At 36.6% G+C, this 17,985-nt stretch overlaps 1 protein-coding gene across 1 annotated transcript in view; it reads right to left on the bottom strand.

Annotated features, from left to right (window-relative positions):
* Positions 1-17,985, bottom strand: part of LOC107282578 (ATP-binding cassette sub-family A member 10) — a 76,855-nt gene continuing 58,870 nt past the window's right edge. The window contains exons 28-38 of the mRNA XM_029283035.1: positions 15,956-16,079; positions 14,180-14,306; positions 12,513-12,604; positions 11,519-11,685; positions 11,171-11,246; positions 9,964-10,058; positions 9,193-9,312; positions 8,051-8,191; positions 3,423-3,502; positions 2,997-3,052; positions 1-2,486 (exon numbers count right to left, since the gene is read on the bottom strand). Of these exons, the coding sequence (XP_029138868.1) occupies positions 2,409-2,486; positions 2,997-3,052; positions 3,423-3,502; positions 8,051-8,191; positions 9,193-9,312; positions 9,964-10,058; positions 11,171-11,246; positions 11,519-11,685; positions 12,513-12,604; positions 14,180-14,306; positions 15,956-16,079 (1,156 nt within the window). The 3' untranslated portion in view covers positions 1-2,408. The remainder of the gene's footprint in view (positions 2,487-2,996; positions 3,053-3,422; positions 3,503-8,050; positions 8,192-9,192; positions 9,313-9,963; positions 10,059-11,170; positions 11,247-11,518; positions 11,686-12,512; positions 12,605-14,179; positions 14,307-15,955; positions 16,080-17,985) is intronic.

The raw sequence follows: 17,985 nt of genomic DNA, 5'->3' as shown, positions 1-17,985 counted from the left end.
GATAGAACAGGATAGGAGCTAATGTAAAGTATTTATGAGGTTAATTCTAGTTAACAATTTCCTGAGTATTTTTGACTAAATTTAAATTTTCCAAGACAATTCTTCTAATTCCAGGGCAACAAAATTAAAATACAGTTTGAAACAAATGGTACATAAATTGTGTTTAAAGAAACAATCCTGCAGTATTTCAATAACGTACTGTACATGGTATTTATTGCTTAAATGACATTTATTTTCCATATAATGTTCAGTAATGATATATCACTAAGAGTTCAATTATTATAAACTTCAACTCCTTTTTTGCCATCCAGTAAAACGCTGCATGATTATCAGTATTTAAGTCTTTCTGATCTAATAAGGAAAGTGTATTTGTTTGTACTTCCATCATTGCAATTTTTTCTCTCAACAAAAGTGTCAGCTATCTTATATTGGGAGCATATTAAAAGTATGTATGAAATGTATTTGATTTCCTCCATCCAACATGGAGGACAAGAAACAGCTTTCACCAGCAATATGGCTGAATTTGCCTTCACATAATGCAGGTAGGAGACCAAAGTGAACACTTTTCTATAGGGCTTTGAGGTCAGAATATGTCAACTGGATATATAGAAATGGCAATCATAGATTTCTTTGTGCCCAGTAGTAATGAAAACAATGGCAAATAAATTACATCTTTTCAAAGCTTTATACTGCTTACTCTTTGTTTAGGGTCTTTTTAGATACTGTATCTCTATCCCCATAAAAATTACAAATTACAACCACAATCATTAAGATTTGTATTAAACATTTTCTCCAATAAGTGTGACTAGAATTAGGATTAGCATAAGATAACTGAAAAAAATATTGCATTTATCCAGTAATAAAGACTTTAATTAAAGGCATATCAAATACTAAATCTCTTAAAATTTAGTCTGTGTTGTCATCAGTGGACCAAAATCAGTATCTGTGTATGGGTAGATTTGAGACCATAAACTGAGCTATAAATCTCAAAGCATGTAAAACAATTAGAATAAGATCCCCTCTCTAAACAGTATTAAAATTTTTGAGCCTAGCTATTTAGTTTCCTGAGTTACTGTGTTTTTATAAATGTATTCATTTTTTATAGGAATATTGTCCCTATATAGCAGGGGTGTTAAACTGCTGGCTCGCGAGTCAGTTTCATCATACTGAAGCCGCGCCCACCCCATTGCTGGCAAAAAGAGTCGCGATATGTCGCAACACGTGACATGACGTGGTGAGTTTGACACCCGTGCTATATAGCTACCAATTTTGTGGGTGCTTAGTAGTTTGAAGACAGTACCTTTGTCTTCTGGTAATTTATCGACAGATAATTTATCCCTTACAAAAGAGCTAAAGGCCATCATATACTCTTTAGCCAATTGGTGCTAATAAATATAGCTATATGTGACATAACTGCTTTTCACTGACCCACCAAATTAGGTCAGTGGTGCTCTTTTTTGATAATTTCTAATATAAAATATAAAAATTAGACAGTCTATGTTAAGATGCAGCCTTACTTAATCCCTTCCTGCCATAGGATGGGGAAGAAAATTGTCCCTGTTATTACGTCTAATCTGAAGAGGAGCAGCCACTTTCACCTGTTTAGTCAACTGGAATCACCAATAATCTATTGAGATCCTTTCAGATTTTTTCCAAGTCATATCACAGAGAATGCAATCAAAGGCTGGTTTTTAATCTATAAAGGCTACATAAAATAGTCCCTTAGATAGAATAGTATATTTTTCTGTAAGATTAATGGTTTAACAATGGCATATACAGTAGGGCTTTTCTCTTATTAAAAAAGCTTGCTCATGTCTTCTTCTAGTCATTTCACAAGAAGCAGACTAGCATACAATTTGTGATGATATTTAATGGCTCCTAGTACAATAGTTAATTGGGTCAGCTCTATTACTATTTATTAAATGGAACCTGAGGAGGGCAACAATACATAGGTATTTAGAGTATGGCGGTTTATTTATCCACCCAATAAACACTGGGTATATCTTGAATTGTTATCTGAATTAAAAATATTAACACATTCTGAGAAAGATATGCCATCTATATATGTTTGTGTACTAGGCTATAAACAATACATTTTAAAAATATATTTCCATTTCCAGTTTTTCTCATGAAAAACAAAACAGTGCAGAAACATTCATTTTGCTGTTAGTTGTGAAATATTGAGAAATGTTATCTTTAGACGCGATAAATATGGAGGTTAATCTGAAGACACCAAGGCGTACTTGTTAAACAGAGAGAAGACAACAGAAATGGATATCTTTTCCCCAGGGAATGTCCAGACGCAATATTCCTCAGAGTGCTCAACCTATTTGTCCTCCATTTTTGCTGGAGGAAGAAACTGGTGTTTGTCTCGGTAGTTGATTAATCTTTCAACTATCTTGTTGGTGCTACAGTTCTCTCCATACAGAAGTTGGAGCCAATTCAAAATAATCTCGCTCGTGTTCTTTGCACAGTTCCAGGAATACCTGAACAATACAATAAATCAATAACTTCAAAGGAATTACACATACGTTACATTAGATTTATAAACTGCTAACATTGATTCTGACTCCTATCTAGGCACATCTGAGAATATAAAATAAGTGCATAATAGATTATAGCAGCTTATGTCTGTGTTTTGTTTGAGGTGGAAACACAACGGTAAATTTATCTATGTAAGGGTAAAGCATTAAAATGTTTTGTTTCTTTCCAGTATGCTTCTGATGTTTCTGTAATTCCCTTTACCAGCACTACAAAGATACCATAGCGCTTAAGATCCTCCCTTAGCCTACAGAAGGTTGCTAGTTTAAATTTAATTTTTTTTTAAAATTTAAAATAAGTCTTACAATTGTTCCAGTCACTTAAGACTGAAGAATTTCACCTCCTGCTCCCAAATAGCCAAAATACCTTATAGAACAGCTTTTTTATTCTGGTATGTAAGAGAATATTTTCTCACTATAAGTACCACTATGTTATTTGAATATCTAAGCCATTACCTGTTCCAAAGTGTTCAAAGAAAAGCTGTACTCTTCAAGACTGAAGTGTTGTTTAGCTGTGTAAATAAAATATTATGTCAGTTATAGCTGGCTTATTTATGTCTGACTTGGGTAATAATTTGCTTTCCTTCCCCTTTGCATGATTACTTTTTCTACCCAACATATATCTCTTTACTCACTGTGATAGCATCTACACAGATTTTTGAGAGTTAACTTAGTGCTTTATCCAAAGTACTCTTTTTGATTACCCTTTTTGAGAAACTCACACTCAAAGCTAGGGGTGGAGTTGGCAAGAAATCATAATACTGCATGAACCTGTTCATTGTGGGTAGCTGAAATTGAGGTGGCCAACAAATTTGCCCCTGATCTAGCTGCCAGGCAGTCTGCAGGTCCTCACAAATCACTGCAAAATGTATTCAAACATACCATCTTCTAGCATGGCAAAGGCTCTAGAGAGAGGCAGGGCATCTTCCATTGGGATCTTATAGACCAACAAAGTGGATATCCTAAGAGGAAGGGAAACCAATCATTAGTTATTAAACTGACGCAAAATGCTAACATAGAGCAACCAGATCTACTTGTACAGAAAAAAAAAAGTTGGCAGGGAAGGGAGGATGAAGAATAAATCCACAGCAATACTTTGGGGGCACAGTTATGAGTGTTTATTTGGGAAGGAATCTGCATGCAAGATGCCTTATATGGCAAGGAAAATACACATTACCTCCTTTGCAATAGTGGCAAATATAAGTAGGTTGGGTGTAGGATGAGGGTGAAGGTTTGTTCTCCAAGCTTGTGGGTTGGTTTCCAAACATTTTGTTACCAGTCTAACATCTTCAGCGGAGTTTAGGGGATATCAGCGTCAGTGTTCTTCTGTTTATAAAGGCGTTGTGTGGTCAGGAGGTCTTGTGAGGAGTCAGGTGTGGGTGTGTCAAGTGAGGGTCGTAATGGGTCTTGTGATGGGTCAGGTGTGAGTCAACAGTGGGAGTCTTGTGATGGGTCTTGTGATAGGGAGGTTACATCAGATGAGGTGAAGTGCTGGTTAGGGCGGCTTGCGTAGGTTGCTTGAGGGTTGGAGCTATCTCTGGTTAGCTATGTGGTTGACTTGGATTCTGAGGGGTTTGAAGGCTGGTTGTAGGTCAATGTGTCTGTTAATGGAATTGCTTGTGGCGTGCCAAGCTTTGATGAACTCACAGGTGTGGTGGGTGATAGCACAGCTGATGATTTTTGTGTTGCTCCAATTGAACTGGTGCTGTCAGTGTGGATAGAGACTAAGGATTAAGGATTGTGGTGTTTGACTGCCACTCGGTATTTGTGGATCCTGGTTTTTAATTAATTGATGTGATGTTTGTCCCAGGTAGAATTGGTTGCAATTGTTACAGTTGATTTTGTAGATTACGTTGTTTCTTTCGTCCTTCTGTATCCTGTCTTTGGTTCTGGATAATTCCTGGCAGAATGAGGCTGTAGGTTTCTGGGTTATTACTATTCCTAGAGGTTGGAGAATTCTGGCTGTCATTTACAACGCCCCTTTTGTGTATGATAGGGTTAGTTTTATGTGGGGTGTTATGGGTTCTGTGTGTCAGAATACAAAGTTTTTTGGATAGCTGTTACAGAGAAAGACATCAAGCAGCCGTTTCTCTTCTCCTTTTCTTAGTATTATGGCGCTGCAGTGTGTCCTGGCCCTTCTAAAGAGGGTCTGGATACAGCTTCTTTTGTGTGTGGTAGGGTGGTTGCTTGCAAAGCTAAGGATCTGGTCTGTGTGCATGGGTTTGCAGTAGACATGGGTTTCTTGTTCTCTGTTGTCTAGTCTCCCTATGTTGATGTCGAGGAATGGGAGTCTGTTGTCTAACAACAACAACAACAACAACAACAACAACAACAACAACAATAATAATAATAATAATAATAATAAAGTTGGAAGGGACCTTGGAGGTCATCTAGTCCAACCCCCTGCTCAGGCAGGAAACCCTATACCATTTCAGACAAATGGCTGCCCAGTCTCTTCTTAAAGACTTCCAGTGTTGGAGCATTCACCGCTTCTGGAGGCAGGTTGTTCCATTGGTTAATTGTTCTAACTGTCAGGAAGTTTCTCCTTAGTTCTAGGTTGCTTCTCTCTTTGGTTAGCTTCCACCCGTTGCTTCTTGTCCTGCCTTCAGGCGCCTTGGAAAATAGCTTGACTCCCTCTTCTTTGTGGCAGCCCCTGAGATATTGGAAGACTGCTATCATGTCCCCCCTCGTCCTTCTCTTCATTAAACTAGACATATCCAATTCCAGCAACCGTTCCTTATATGCTTTAGCCTCCAGTTCCCTAATTATCTTTGTTGCTCTTCTCTGTACTCTTTCTAGAGTCTCAACATCTTTTTTACATCATGGTGACCAAAACTGGATGCAGTATTCCAAGTGTGGTCTTACCAAGGCATTGTAAAGTGGTATTAACACTTCATGTGATCTTGATTCTATCCCTCTTTTAATGCAGCCCAGCACTGTGTTGGCTTTCTTGGCAGCTGTAGCACACTGCTGGCTCATATTTAAATGATTGTCCACTAGGATTCCGAGGTCCCTCTCACAGTTGCTACTATTGAGCAAGGTACCCCCTATACTATATCTGTACATTTGGTTTTTCTTGCCTAAATGTAGAACCTTACTTTTTTCACCATTGAATTTCATTTCATTCAACACCCAGTGTTCGTCTGTTCAGATCCTCCTGTATTTTAAGCCTATCTTCTGTAGTGTTGGTTATTCCTACCAGCTTGGTGTCGTCTGCAAATTTGATGAATTCCCCATCTATCCCCTCATCCAAATCATTGATGAAGATATTGAAGAGCACTGGGCCCAGAACAGAGCCCTGGGGCACCCCACTACACACTTCCCTCCATGTAGATGCGGTTCCATTGAGGACCACACGCTGAGTACGGCCGGTCAGCCAGCAACGAATCCATCTGGTGGTGATGCTGTCTAACCCACATTTTTCTCTCTTATCAAGTAGTAGGTTGTGATCTACTTTATCAAATGCTTTACTGAAGTCCAAGTAAATTATACCCATAGCATTCCTCTGGTCCACTAATTTTGTCACTTGGTCAAAGAATGCAATAAGATTTGTCTGGCATGACCTGCTTTTGACAAACCCATGTTGGCTTTTAGTAATGACTTTGTTTGCCTCTAGGTGTTCGCTGATTCGTTGTTTGATTATCTTTTCCAGAATCTTCCCAGGTATTGAGGTCAGGCTGATAGGTCTGTAGTTTCCTGGATCTATTTTTTCCTTTTTTGAAGATGGGAACTACATCAGCTCTTTTCCAGTCCTCCAGTAGATCCCCAGTGCTCCAGGATCTTTGAAAGATATAGTTCAGTGGTTCTGAGATCACATCTGCCAGTTCCTTGAGAAAATCCATCTGGTGATTTGAACTCATCTAGGCTGGACAGGTGCTCACTTACCATTTTCCTGCCTATCTTAACTTGTGTTTTTAATTTTTTTTTTATGGTACTGTTTTTGATAGGTTGGACTATTTTTTTCCCTTTGTGTAAAGACAGATGCAAAAAACAAGTTAAATAGTTCGGCTTTCTCCCTGTTGCTTGTCACTTTCTTGCCACTTTCCCCCACTAATGGACCAATCATTTCCTTAACTTTTTTCTTGTTTTTTACATGCTGAAAGAAGCTTTTTTGTTATTTTTGACTTTGGTCGCAAGCCTTAGTTCGTTTTGAGCCTTAGCTTTCCTCACTTCATCTTTGCAGACTCGGGCTATTTGCTGTTTCCTCTTCAGATGTGAATTTGATCCCAAGGAATATGTTATTGAGTAGGTGGTGTGCTTCTTCAATTTGGGAGCATTTGATGATGACGAAGGTGTCATCGATGTAGCATGTCCAGAATTTTGGTTGGATGGTGGGTGGAGCTATAGATTTGAGTTGTTGCATGACTACTTCTGCAATTAGGCCTGATATGGGTGATCCCATCAGGGTACCTTGTACTTGCTTATAGATTTTTCCCATTGAACTTGAAGGCATAGATCCAGAACTTTCATGATGGTTTCTGTGGACATGGAGTGTTCTGTGGTAGCATCATTTTGTGGGTATGGTGTTTAGTAAATAGGTGGTGTATGGTTTGTTTAGCCAGATTGATGTCTATGTGTGGAGGAGACTTGTGGTTGCATGTGCTTTCTCTCTAGTGGTGTTAGCTATTTTTCTTTTTCCAATTTTCTTAGGGTGTCTTTTATTTTGTTCTCTAGTTGTTTTGTCACATCATTGTGGATTATTTGGTAGGTGTTGATGTCGTTTAGATGGTTTTTAGCTTTGCTGATGTAGTTAGTTCTGTCCATTACCACCATCAGCCTGCCTTTGCTGGTAGTATGATGATGCTTTTGTCTTGTTTCAGTGTCTTTAGTGCTTTCTTCTCTTTTTGGCTGAGTGTTTAGTTTTGTCTGTTGCATTGCACGTTGGGGATGATTGTTTGTCTGAAGTCTTCTTGTGTTACACATTACCTCCCTTTGTATCTAGATATATGATTTTTCCACAGTATTAAATCTTTTTAATGTGAGGTTGATAGAAAGGAACATTTACACTTCCATTTACTTAAACTCTCCAGCTATACCAGCAGTTCCCAACCTTTTCTATACCGCACACTCCTAGAACGCTTCTGATATATTCTTGCACCCCTTAAAAAAGTTCGAAATAACGGCAACAAATTATGTATATGCACTATAATTTTGAAAACCCAAGTTTTCACACCCCCTGGAATATCGTCTCACACCCCCAGGGGATGCGAGCACCCCTGGTTGGGAACCCCTGAGCTATACAGTAGTTGATGGTAATTTCAGAAAACAGCTTCATGCGAGAACCTTAATTCAGCTTAGAAAATGCACACTAAAGCCAAATACATCAGGCTGTATTAGCACCTTAATCAAAGGCGGAGTGAACAGAGGCAACAGATGAAAACCATATTCAGCTGGTTAATTTGACCCATCCCATAAGCAAAAAAAGTTAAGAAATTTACTATCAAAGAATAATATGGAATGCACTAATTAAAACTTTTTTAAAAAAATCTGTCAGTTTGCAAAGAAGTTACCTTTCTTGACGTGCTGCTTGTGGGAAAATGTTTAGAATCTGAGTATTCACAAGATCTCCTTGTTCTACTCCCTTTACTTTTATTTGTAGCAAATAATTTTTCCCAAATTTGCTTTTCAAATACTGAATTGAACCAAGGCACCTGCAGAAAGAAAAGATTACCATTTACTATATGGTCTCAAGGTGTTCCTAATTGAGACATAGATAGTCTTCACTTAACAACAGAAATTGGGACTGGAATTTCCATTGCTAAGAAATATGGTTGTAAAGCATGATGTCATCTGACAGTATTGCTTAGTACAGCAATTCCTGTACTCCCTGTTGCCATTGTTAAGCAACAATTGTGGGTTGTTCAGCAAGGAGCTCTTTTCAACTTCCTGCTGACTTCCAACAAGCAAAGTCAGTGGGGAAGCCCTCAGGGAAGTTGCAAGTCCCAGATAGTTCACAGGCAGACCAGTGGGCAGATAAATGGCTATTGCCAGGGTGCGGACGTGACAGTGATGGTATCTGTGAATTCTATTTTGAAATATAGTTTATTTCCACTAGTATTTCATGCAGCCGCTCTTTCCCATGCATTCAGAGAATATCTACAGTATATGAAGTTATTGTGTGCTATCCCAATTCCCATCAATCATGAATTTTGCCCATATGGGAAGTGGTTTTACTTAGGTAATTATCCAAGGTGAATGCATACTTTGGCCCAGTTTGGGCATTTGTTCATGTGTGAGGTCTTTGCCCATAAAAAAAGTTCACCCTTAGAGCACCTGCTATCTGTATCAAACACACACAAGACATCTGTTACCATTGCCCATATATGTTTTTTCTCTATGTGATGTGGTATCTGTGTAATATCTATAATATCTTCTCTACTCTATTGTGGAATTATCTGAACTCCTGTGTAATTCATTTAGTTTGAGCATTTATCCTTGTATCCTCTCAATAGACTTAGAAGTAGAAAATTGGTAGTTAAGCAATTACTAGAAAACATATTGATAGCTTCTTTGAATTAAAAAATAAAAGCAGAACAAGAACAATCCTTTAGTTCATTCACTTTGCTTCATGCAATTCTCTATTTATGTTTCATCTATACTTTCTCTATTTGTGGTAACCTGTTATATAGATAAAATATTTAAGGAAGCCCACCTGAGCTGTCCAGACACCATGATAGCTATTCGGTCACACAACACCTCTGCTTCCTCCATGTGGTGAGTTGTCAAAATGACTCCTTCATCTTTCTCCTGCAGCATAGTGTGAATTGCTCTCCTGTTGACAACAAATGGCTGAGGAAGTTTAAGCAACCTTAAAAAGCTCCAAAGGCCTTCTCCGGCCATTGCCATTCTGTTCTGATCCTGCATAACTGATGGGCACATCTTCCATGCCAGAAGAAAAAAAAATACCCCCATCTAGTCCCAAATTAATTTGCATGAAGGAATTGTAAAGAGGGAGAAGAAAACCTGCATCTTTTTCTCCTTACCTCTCTCTCTTTCCCCACTATGGAAAATGATTAAAGTCTCCTCAAGGGAGACTCAAGAGTTTTCTCTTTTAACCTTTTGGATCATGAAGAGAAGATGGAAGAGAATCTGCCATTTAGGAGGAAACTGGTTTTCCTCAGCATGAGTCAGATTCATTATCTGCACAGATAGGAACATAGTAACATTTTCCAACAGTAGCTGAGATATTCTAGAGGTATGAATGGGAAATATTTCCTCTTGGAATATTGTCAGATGCTTTTTCTGTATTCAGGTGTAAGAAGTAATGTTTAGTCATTGGCTTTAGATATTAATTATAGAAGGGTTCCCCACCCTACGCAATAGAATTAAAGGAGAAAGGAAGGAAGGAAATGGGGAGACTGGAATTTGTCTTTTTATAAGAGTGCAACACTTATTCTAAAGGGTTAATCCCTGAATCACTTACCACACCTGGCGCTTCCCTTTTGGATCCAGGCCTGTGGTTGGTTCATCCAAAAGCATCAGAGTGGGATTACCCAACATGCTCAGAGCAAAGCACAGCTAAAATGTAGAAAATGAATCTCATCTTAGAAATCATAATATTTCATGCCAACATAGAACAGAAATGTGAAGACATAATTTTAAAAGAGTATTTGTAAAGTACTCTTCAACTACACATTTTGAGTCTGTGAAGCTCCACAGGAATATGTCAGAAAAAAAGACTGCAGAAATGAAATCAACCAATCAGAAAATGTCAAAAGATCTTGTTAGTTTTATATGAAATTATCAAGGACCAGGATGAATAAAGTGTTTATTAATAATGAATGTAGATGCCTTCAATTGGAAATGCATAATCAGCACCAGGAAATTAAAAAAGTCCATTATACCTCAATACTCTACTAAATCCTAATACTAACATTCCTCATCTTTCAGTTTGTTCTAGACAGCTGAAGTCACCTTGACAAAATTATGAAATATGACATCATATTTCCTGCCATGTATTATTTAGGACCACACTAATACTTCTATGATGCTCCTGTAGAAATATACCAGAGTTTGGAATATTTTACAGCGTGCATGAATCAAGGTAAACCTTAATATTTGAGAATGAATTTTTGAACTTACTAGAGGGTAATTTCCCAATCCATAATTTTTAATTGCATGCTACACAGAACAGAACATCTCTTAAGCAAAGTCCATTTTTAATATGTCAGTATTGTTTAACTGGCTGCTCTGTGCTGTCCTCTGATTTTCCAGAAGCTCATCTTATTATTCCCACTGTCCAATTGATTAAAAAAATGTAATATTTCCAAGCAAAACATGAGCCAATCATGTGCTATATAAGGTTTGGTGCTTAACAAAGACTGAATCCAGGTTTCCAGGGCTCCAAGCATAGCTGTCCATGCCATTAGAGCTGCCATACTGTATTAGGCATTCTCTTCTTGCCACTATCTTATGAAAATTTGCTTTCAAGCAACACTAACATAGCCTGCACTTTCACACACACAAAAAAAGATCACATAATGCAAGAGAGAAAGCAGTAGAATGGCTGAGAGAAACAAGGGGAAATAACAAAGAGCAGCAACCCAATTGTTCTTGATGCTGCTACCAAATGTTTACCAAACCTTTAGTATCTGTCCATTAGTACTAGAGTAACAAAACACGGAACTTACTTTTCTGGTTAATCCAGCTGCTAAAGTCTTTATTCTCTTTTTTAAATGCCCTCGGAGTTCTAGAGCTTGAGATATTCTAAAAACAAAGCAGAATTTACAATGTTTAATCTATTCTGCAATTGCAAACACATTAAGAACATTAAAGACATTCCATTGTAATATTGTATCCTATGTAGAAATTTCAATTCTGATGTTCAAGAGCTGCAAAAGGAAAAATCAAAACTGAAAATAACTACTTAATAACTTATAACTACTAATATGTTTGTTTTGAATATATAAACTGACTTCTATTAATAACAAATCTTGTGGCAGGGATCTAATTATTAAAAAAGGATTCTTTGTCCATACCGATTAATGGCCATAATAGCATCATCTTTCCTTATTCCTTTTACGGCTGCAAAAATCTCCAAATGTTCTTTCATGGTCAAATTGGACCAGAGTGCATTCTCCTGAGGACAGTAGCCAAGAGCAACATTTTCTTCTGTCGCAGCTCCATCAGCTCCTTTAATCTGCACCTGTTCCAATGTAAGATATTTGAAATATCAGTAAGGTGACAAGGAATGTAAATGAAATGCAAGTATTCTATACTAAATTAGTGCACTCAGAACCAAGTCCAAGAAAGATGAAGAGATATAGCATAGGGCTACATCTAATGTCAAACTGTAGCTATTAACTAGTCCAAAGTTATTTCATTTTCTTTAGTTTTCTAAATTAAATAAGTTTTACAATGCAATATAAGTAGGAGGAAGAGCAAGACATTCTCAAACTTTACTTTTTGTTTTTTCCAACTCAACAATATAGAAAATGTGAAATGGACTCTGGACTCTGGACTCTGTCCACCTATTGATCTTTTTTCCAGAATGGAAACTACCTTTTGGGAGGAAGGAAAGAAGGAAAGAAGGAAAGAAGGAAGGAAGGAAGGAAGGAAGGAAGGAAGGAAGGAAGGAAGGAAGGAAGGAAGGAAGGAAGGAAGGGATACAGAGAAAACAACATTCCAGACAGAAAAAATCTCCCAATGCTCCTAGTGGGTGAGTCATTTGGGCAACAACTTTGAAAGCTGCCAACTGCTCCATTCTTAGGCACATACTCCATCCTGATCATATGACTGAAAGAAGAATATAGAAAGCCTACCCACTCCTCTCCTATATAGGCACTTTCATATACAAAGATGTCAGAAAAAGAGAAATCAAAAACATAGAAGACAGACACAATGCATTACTCTGTAATACAGAAAAAAATCCAGGTGTTCCCTATGGCTGCAGCTGGAAAAAGGGCTGGGAAGAATTCTAGAAGCTATGTCCTTCAAGTTATTTCTTGTTAAAATGATTAAAGTTATGTTTACCTGTCCTGCACTTGGTTCTGTGTCTCCTGTTATCAAGTTAATTGTTGTACTTTTACCAGCTCCATTGGGTCCCAGAAGCCCTAAAATTTCTCCTACAAAGTAAAATATTTCCATTAAAATAGAGCCAAGTGAACTGATAAAAATTAATTAATAAGAACTCAATATAAACTGATTTATTACATTATTTATTTAATGAGTATTGAAGTACCTTGGTTTATCTTCTTGAGTTGTATTCAAAACTATCAATCAATAAAATCTGTATCAAAGAGATACAGTACTCATATGTTACTGGAAAAGAACTCTGTCCCAGAATTAGTTTGTTCTCCTCTGACAGTTAGTTGTAGCCTCTCACTGCACCCCCAACTTATACAATTCATTCAACTTCCTGTTGTAAAGAATGAGGAAAACATCCAGGAGGAGGAATGAATGAAAAAGAAAATTCTATTGCTTATATGAGGTTTCACCTACATACCTTTAACAAAACAAGTCTTGCTTCCAACTACATGCACACTACTATATTATAAGAAAGAAAATAAAAAGAAAGATATTCAGAATTTTTGTTCTGTTTAAATTTCTTTTATTTTAAGCTTATTCTCTTTAACATATTAGTCAGATATGATAAGTCATTTAGGATTGTTGAGACGTTAGTAGCAAAAAATCAGAATCTCACCACCCCAGCTCTGTTCTAAAATAGGTAAAAAATATGTGTATGTTGCTGTGGGATTGTATTTTGAAACCTAAGGCTTAGAAATGAGAAATTGGTATGTCCTATCAAAGCTTGCTACTGTAATTGCTATAAAGTGCATTATTTTCTCATTTCCCTTTTTGGAGTACTTATTACAAGTGTCCTCAACTTACAACCATTCTTTTAGTGACTATTCAAAGTTACAACAGCACTGAAAAAAGTGACTTCTGACCGTTTTTCACACTTTTGACTATTGCAGCATCCCCATGGTCATGTGATCAAAATTCAAATGCCTGGCAATTGGATCATATTTATGACGATTATTGTTTCTCAGGGTCATGTGATCATCTTTTGCAACAAGCAAAGTCAAAGGGGAAGCCAAATCCACTTTACAGCCATGATACTATCTTAACAACTGCAGTGATTCACTTACCAACTATGGCAAGAAAGGGGCAAAGCTTATTTAAGTGTCTCGCTTAGCAACAGAAATTTTGGGCTGAATTGTGGTCGTAAATTGAGGACTAATTATATTCTTTTTGTTAAGTTTGCATTAAAAATGAATTTTGTGTCTTCTTGGTATGGATGGGCATTAACTATCCTCATATACTGAAGTAAAGGAAACCAAAGTTCATCAGGTCCCACAGTAGCCTTATTGTCTGCTGGGTGATTTATTCATAGAATACCCTGGTCCTCAATCATCACTCCAAAGTGGGGACTGAGAAAAGGTGTATTGTTTGACCTTAATTTGATAACAGCTTAACTTAATTCTGTAGTTCAATAATAGAATCTGATGGGAAATATGTCACATTTAATCTACCCTTACAGATCATTTGCTTGGGGAAATTCTGAACATTACTGTCCTAATTTGGCTCTCACTGTTTCAAACCCCGCAATGCTTCTCTTACTTAATTTTTGCTTATCAATGACTATAATAGATTTATAATAGAGACTGAGTAAAGAATATTGTTCATTCCAATCAAACCTTTTTTAACACAAAAGGAGACGTTTCTGGTAGCTACTTTTTTTTCTTCCTTCTTCTTCAAACAAGAGGAAAAAGTCTTCCCATGTTTGTATTCCTTGCGCAAGTCATGGACAATGATAACTGGTTTCTAAGCAGAGAAAAGATATTGCTCACACTATATACACATGACCATTTTGCACTCTTAGTTGATCTAGGTAGGGTCATACCAGGCAATCACTTTTGGTAAATTGCAGAAACAAGTAGAAGTGACTACTTCTTATCAAGAGTACGCCATTGTAGCTCAACTTATCTTTGCTGGAAGCAGATTCCCAGTATGTTCATATAGATCTTTCCCATTGTCTGCTTGCCACATTATTATCTAACTATGTGAACTATTTTGAAATAATAAGAAATATTTGTAGCTTGGGTTTTAGATTTTGGCTGTGGCTTGTTCTCCAACCTTGTTTTGATATAATTGCTGCACATTTTGTTACCAAACTAGGTAACATTATGAACAGGATTTTCTTGTCCTATTCTCCTTAGCTCATAAGTGTCTTGTGTGCCAGTGTGGTCAGTTGTTTGAAGCTATATTTTAATTCTGAGCAGCTGATTGGTTCTCTTGTTGATTGACACTTTGAATGGTCTTGCAGAAGAAATCACAGCCAAAATCCAAAACTCGAGCTACAAATATTTCCTATTATTTCAAAGGTATATGGGCGTAAAGTTGTTGAGACCTGCTATTCCATCAAAGGAGCAGTTAACAAATATATTTATTTAGATCCAACTATCGATATGTAAGAAACCAGACTATTTGAAATGCCAATCAACAAGAGAACCAATCAGCAGCTCAGAATTCAAATGTAGCTCCAAACAACTGACCACGCTGGCACACAAGAAGCTTATGAACTAAGGAGAATAGGACAAGAAAATCCTGCTGATGATGTTACCTAGTTTGATAATGAAATGTTCAGGAATTATATTAAAACAAGCTTGGAGAAGAAACCTAAGCCAAAATATATAAACTATTATCTAAACAATAATTCCTTAAACTGACTTAGACAATAGAACAACAATAACTTTGTCAGTGCCTCAGCCATGATGGTTTACAATAGAAAAGACAATACCTAGATCCCACTTATTTTAAACCTTCCACAAATGTCTTAATTTTTATTAAATGGTTTTGGACATTCTGGCGTGACATCTACTTTGCAATCTCTTTCAAATGGTCTTCCTGCATGTTGTTCCTCTTATGGCATTTGGTTTCATTAAATAGCTGCTTGTTGCTTCTTGATGCTAGTTTCCTGGAGGATTGGGTTACACATTAATTCTGTAAAAAGATTTTTGGCCTCCACCAACACCTCTCCATTCTAAGAATTGGAATCTTTCATCATCAAACACTAGCACAAGTCAAAAGCAACTCATCTCTTTTGTGGAGATTCAGCTTATGCCCATAGCCTTCTCAGTGCCTAATCCTGCCTCCTCCTTAATAGCACCTAACACCTCCTAACACTGTGTACTCTGTACACAGAAACTTGCCTATCCAGATGACCCAAAACATAGAGCACAATTTCTTTCCAAATACTATCTTGGGATTTTTGGACTGTGGTATTTTCTTATTTCAATAGTGCCTCAATACTCTTTAGACATTCAAGGCAAATATATATTTGTAGTGTAAAGGTGCAAGGTAGAATGCTATGCAGTATTGTGCATTTAGCTATATTTCATAAGCAAATCAAATATATTCTTGGAACAAGTTATACTTTTTTTTCAAAATAAAAAAAGCCAGTGCTACTTTACCTCTTCTTCATTGAGAGAAGCCAGTGCACTCTGAGCTCTTGTCCTTTCATCAAGGACATCTTTGTCATCTGCTTGGCTGAGCTCTTCAAGATTCTGATGGGTTCTTTTTCTCTGTGGAGAAATCCTAGAGATCAAAGATATAATAAAAGATCTCAAGTGATTACATATCAAAGAATAAATGGTAATTTCAGTTAGGAAGGCTTTGATATGGTCAACTGACTAATCAATAAATTATACTATTACTATCACATTTAGGAAGGTAGCAGAAGGTTCAGAACTTCTGAACCATGTTGAGATTAAATGAGAAATGATTGGAAAAATCCCTCAGCAAAATGACTATGGGGAAGACCTTAGAAAGGAAAGAAACCTGACACATTAAGTGATTTCTGGCATAGAAGGTGTGTGTCTGCAAGAAGTAAAGGAGTTTTTGTCACCTGCTTCTTCACAGATTGTAACTGGCCTTCCACCCACTTCTCCCAACAGGCAGAATCACATGTTGTCTATCTTTTTGCTTTCTCCTTCATTGACCCACCATAAATGGGTAGCCAACATCTAAATGACCACTTGATAGTGGCAACAAGTTGGCATTTATTGCCATAAAAGGTGAGTCACCAACCATGATGGACCTACTAGTAAACTGTATCTCTTCATTTTGTTTGCATTTTTTTGTTTATGAGACACATGACACATTTATCAAATCCAAATTCCATTTTGATATTCTCATTATATAACTTCACAATTGAAGAAAATTGAATTTCATTTTCTGATTTCCTACATAGCTTCAAATCATTCATATACTGTATAACAGTTAGAATGCTTTTCTACTTTGCTTCAATGGTTCATGTTCAAATGGTGGTCGCGCAATGGTTAGAATGCAGTATTGCAGGCTAATTCTACTGATTGCCAACTGCCAACAGTTCAGCAGTTCGAGTCAGCCTTCCATCCTTCTGAGGTCGGTAAAAAATGAAGACCAGATTGTTAGGGGCAATATGCTGAATCTGTAAACTGCTTAGAGAGGGCTGTAAAGCACTGTGAAGTGGTATATAAGTCTAAGTGCTATTGCTGTTGCTATTTTATTTGTTAAAAGGTTGAAATTTACATTGTGTAAAGAGGAATGTCTATAAAATAAGATATTATTGGTATATGATGACAGAGAAATTATCTAGAATGTATAAAGACACCCCTAATGTGTGTTGGAATGTAAAGAAAACATGAAGGGACATTTTATCATGCTTGATGGACATGTAAAAAACCTTCAAAAATGGATTCAAATACATACTTTGATACAGATGATATTAAAGATTAATATTCAGTTGAAGCCAGAACCTGTTCTTTTAAGATTGATGGCTAAATAGTTAGAAAAAGTCATGGAAGATTATTATAATATATGATTACTACAGCAAAATTATTATATACACAAAGATGAAATGACTCAACATTACTTACTATGAAGGAAACTAGGAAAGTTAATAATATTTTACTGAAATGGATAATTTGACTTCTTTGATTAGAAAAAAATACATTATCTACATGTATTGGTGATTAGAAGCCTCTTCTGGACTTTTTGAATAAAAATGAAAAAAAAAAAACTTCTGACAAAGAGGACTATGATGTAACTTTAGAAAGAGAAATCAAAATATATTTCTACTTATAACTATTGTGAAGAATATTGGAAGCCACTTTATCTTTTTCCTTTCTATTTTTTTTTAAAATTCTCGTACTTTTCGCTTTCTTTTTCTTTTATCTTTCTTGTTTTATATTACTTTGTATTAGTTTTTAATTTCTTATTCAAAAGTTTTAATAAAAATTATATTTTATTTTTTTATTTTATTTTAATTTAATTTATATGCCGCCCTTCTCCCACAGGGACTCAGGGCGGCGCACAACATATTTAAAACCATTAACATATATGCAATCCCCCCCTTAAAACCGAATTAAACCGAATTTTACTGTTGCGTCTTCCGAATATTTAAAACCCAATATAAAATCCACCCTAGGTCAGGTCCGCTTGCTGAAAGAGCCATGTCTTG

This window comes from Protobothrops mucrosquamatus, unplaced genomic scaffold (assembly GCF_001527695.2).
Source record: "Protobothrops mucrosquamatus isolate PMUCROS unplaced genomic scaffold, P.Mucros_1.0 scaffold9, whole genome shotgun sequence".
In the NCBI taxonomy this organism is placed as follows: Eukaryota; Metazoa; Chordata; class Lepidosauria; order Squamata; family Viperidae; genus Protobothrops; species Protobothrops mucrosquamatus.
Note: the sequence above shows the minus strand (reverse complement) of the source record. Positions and strands in the feature narration are given on the sequence as shown.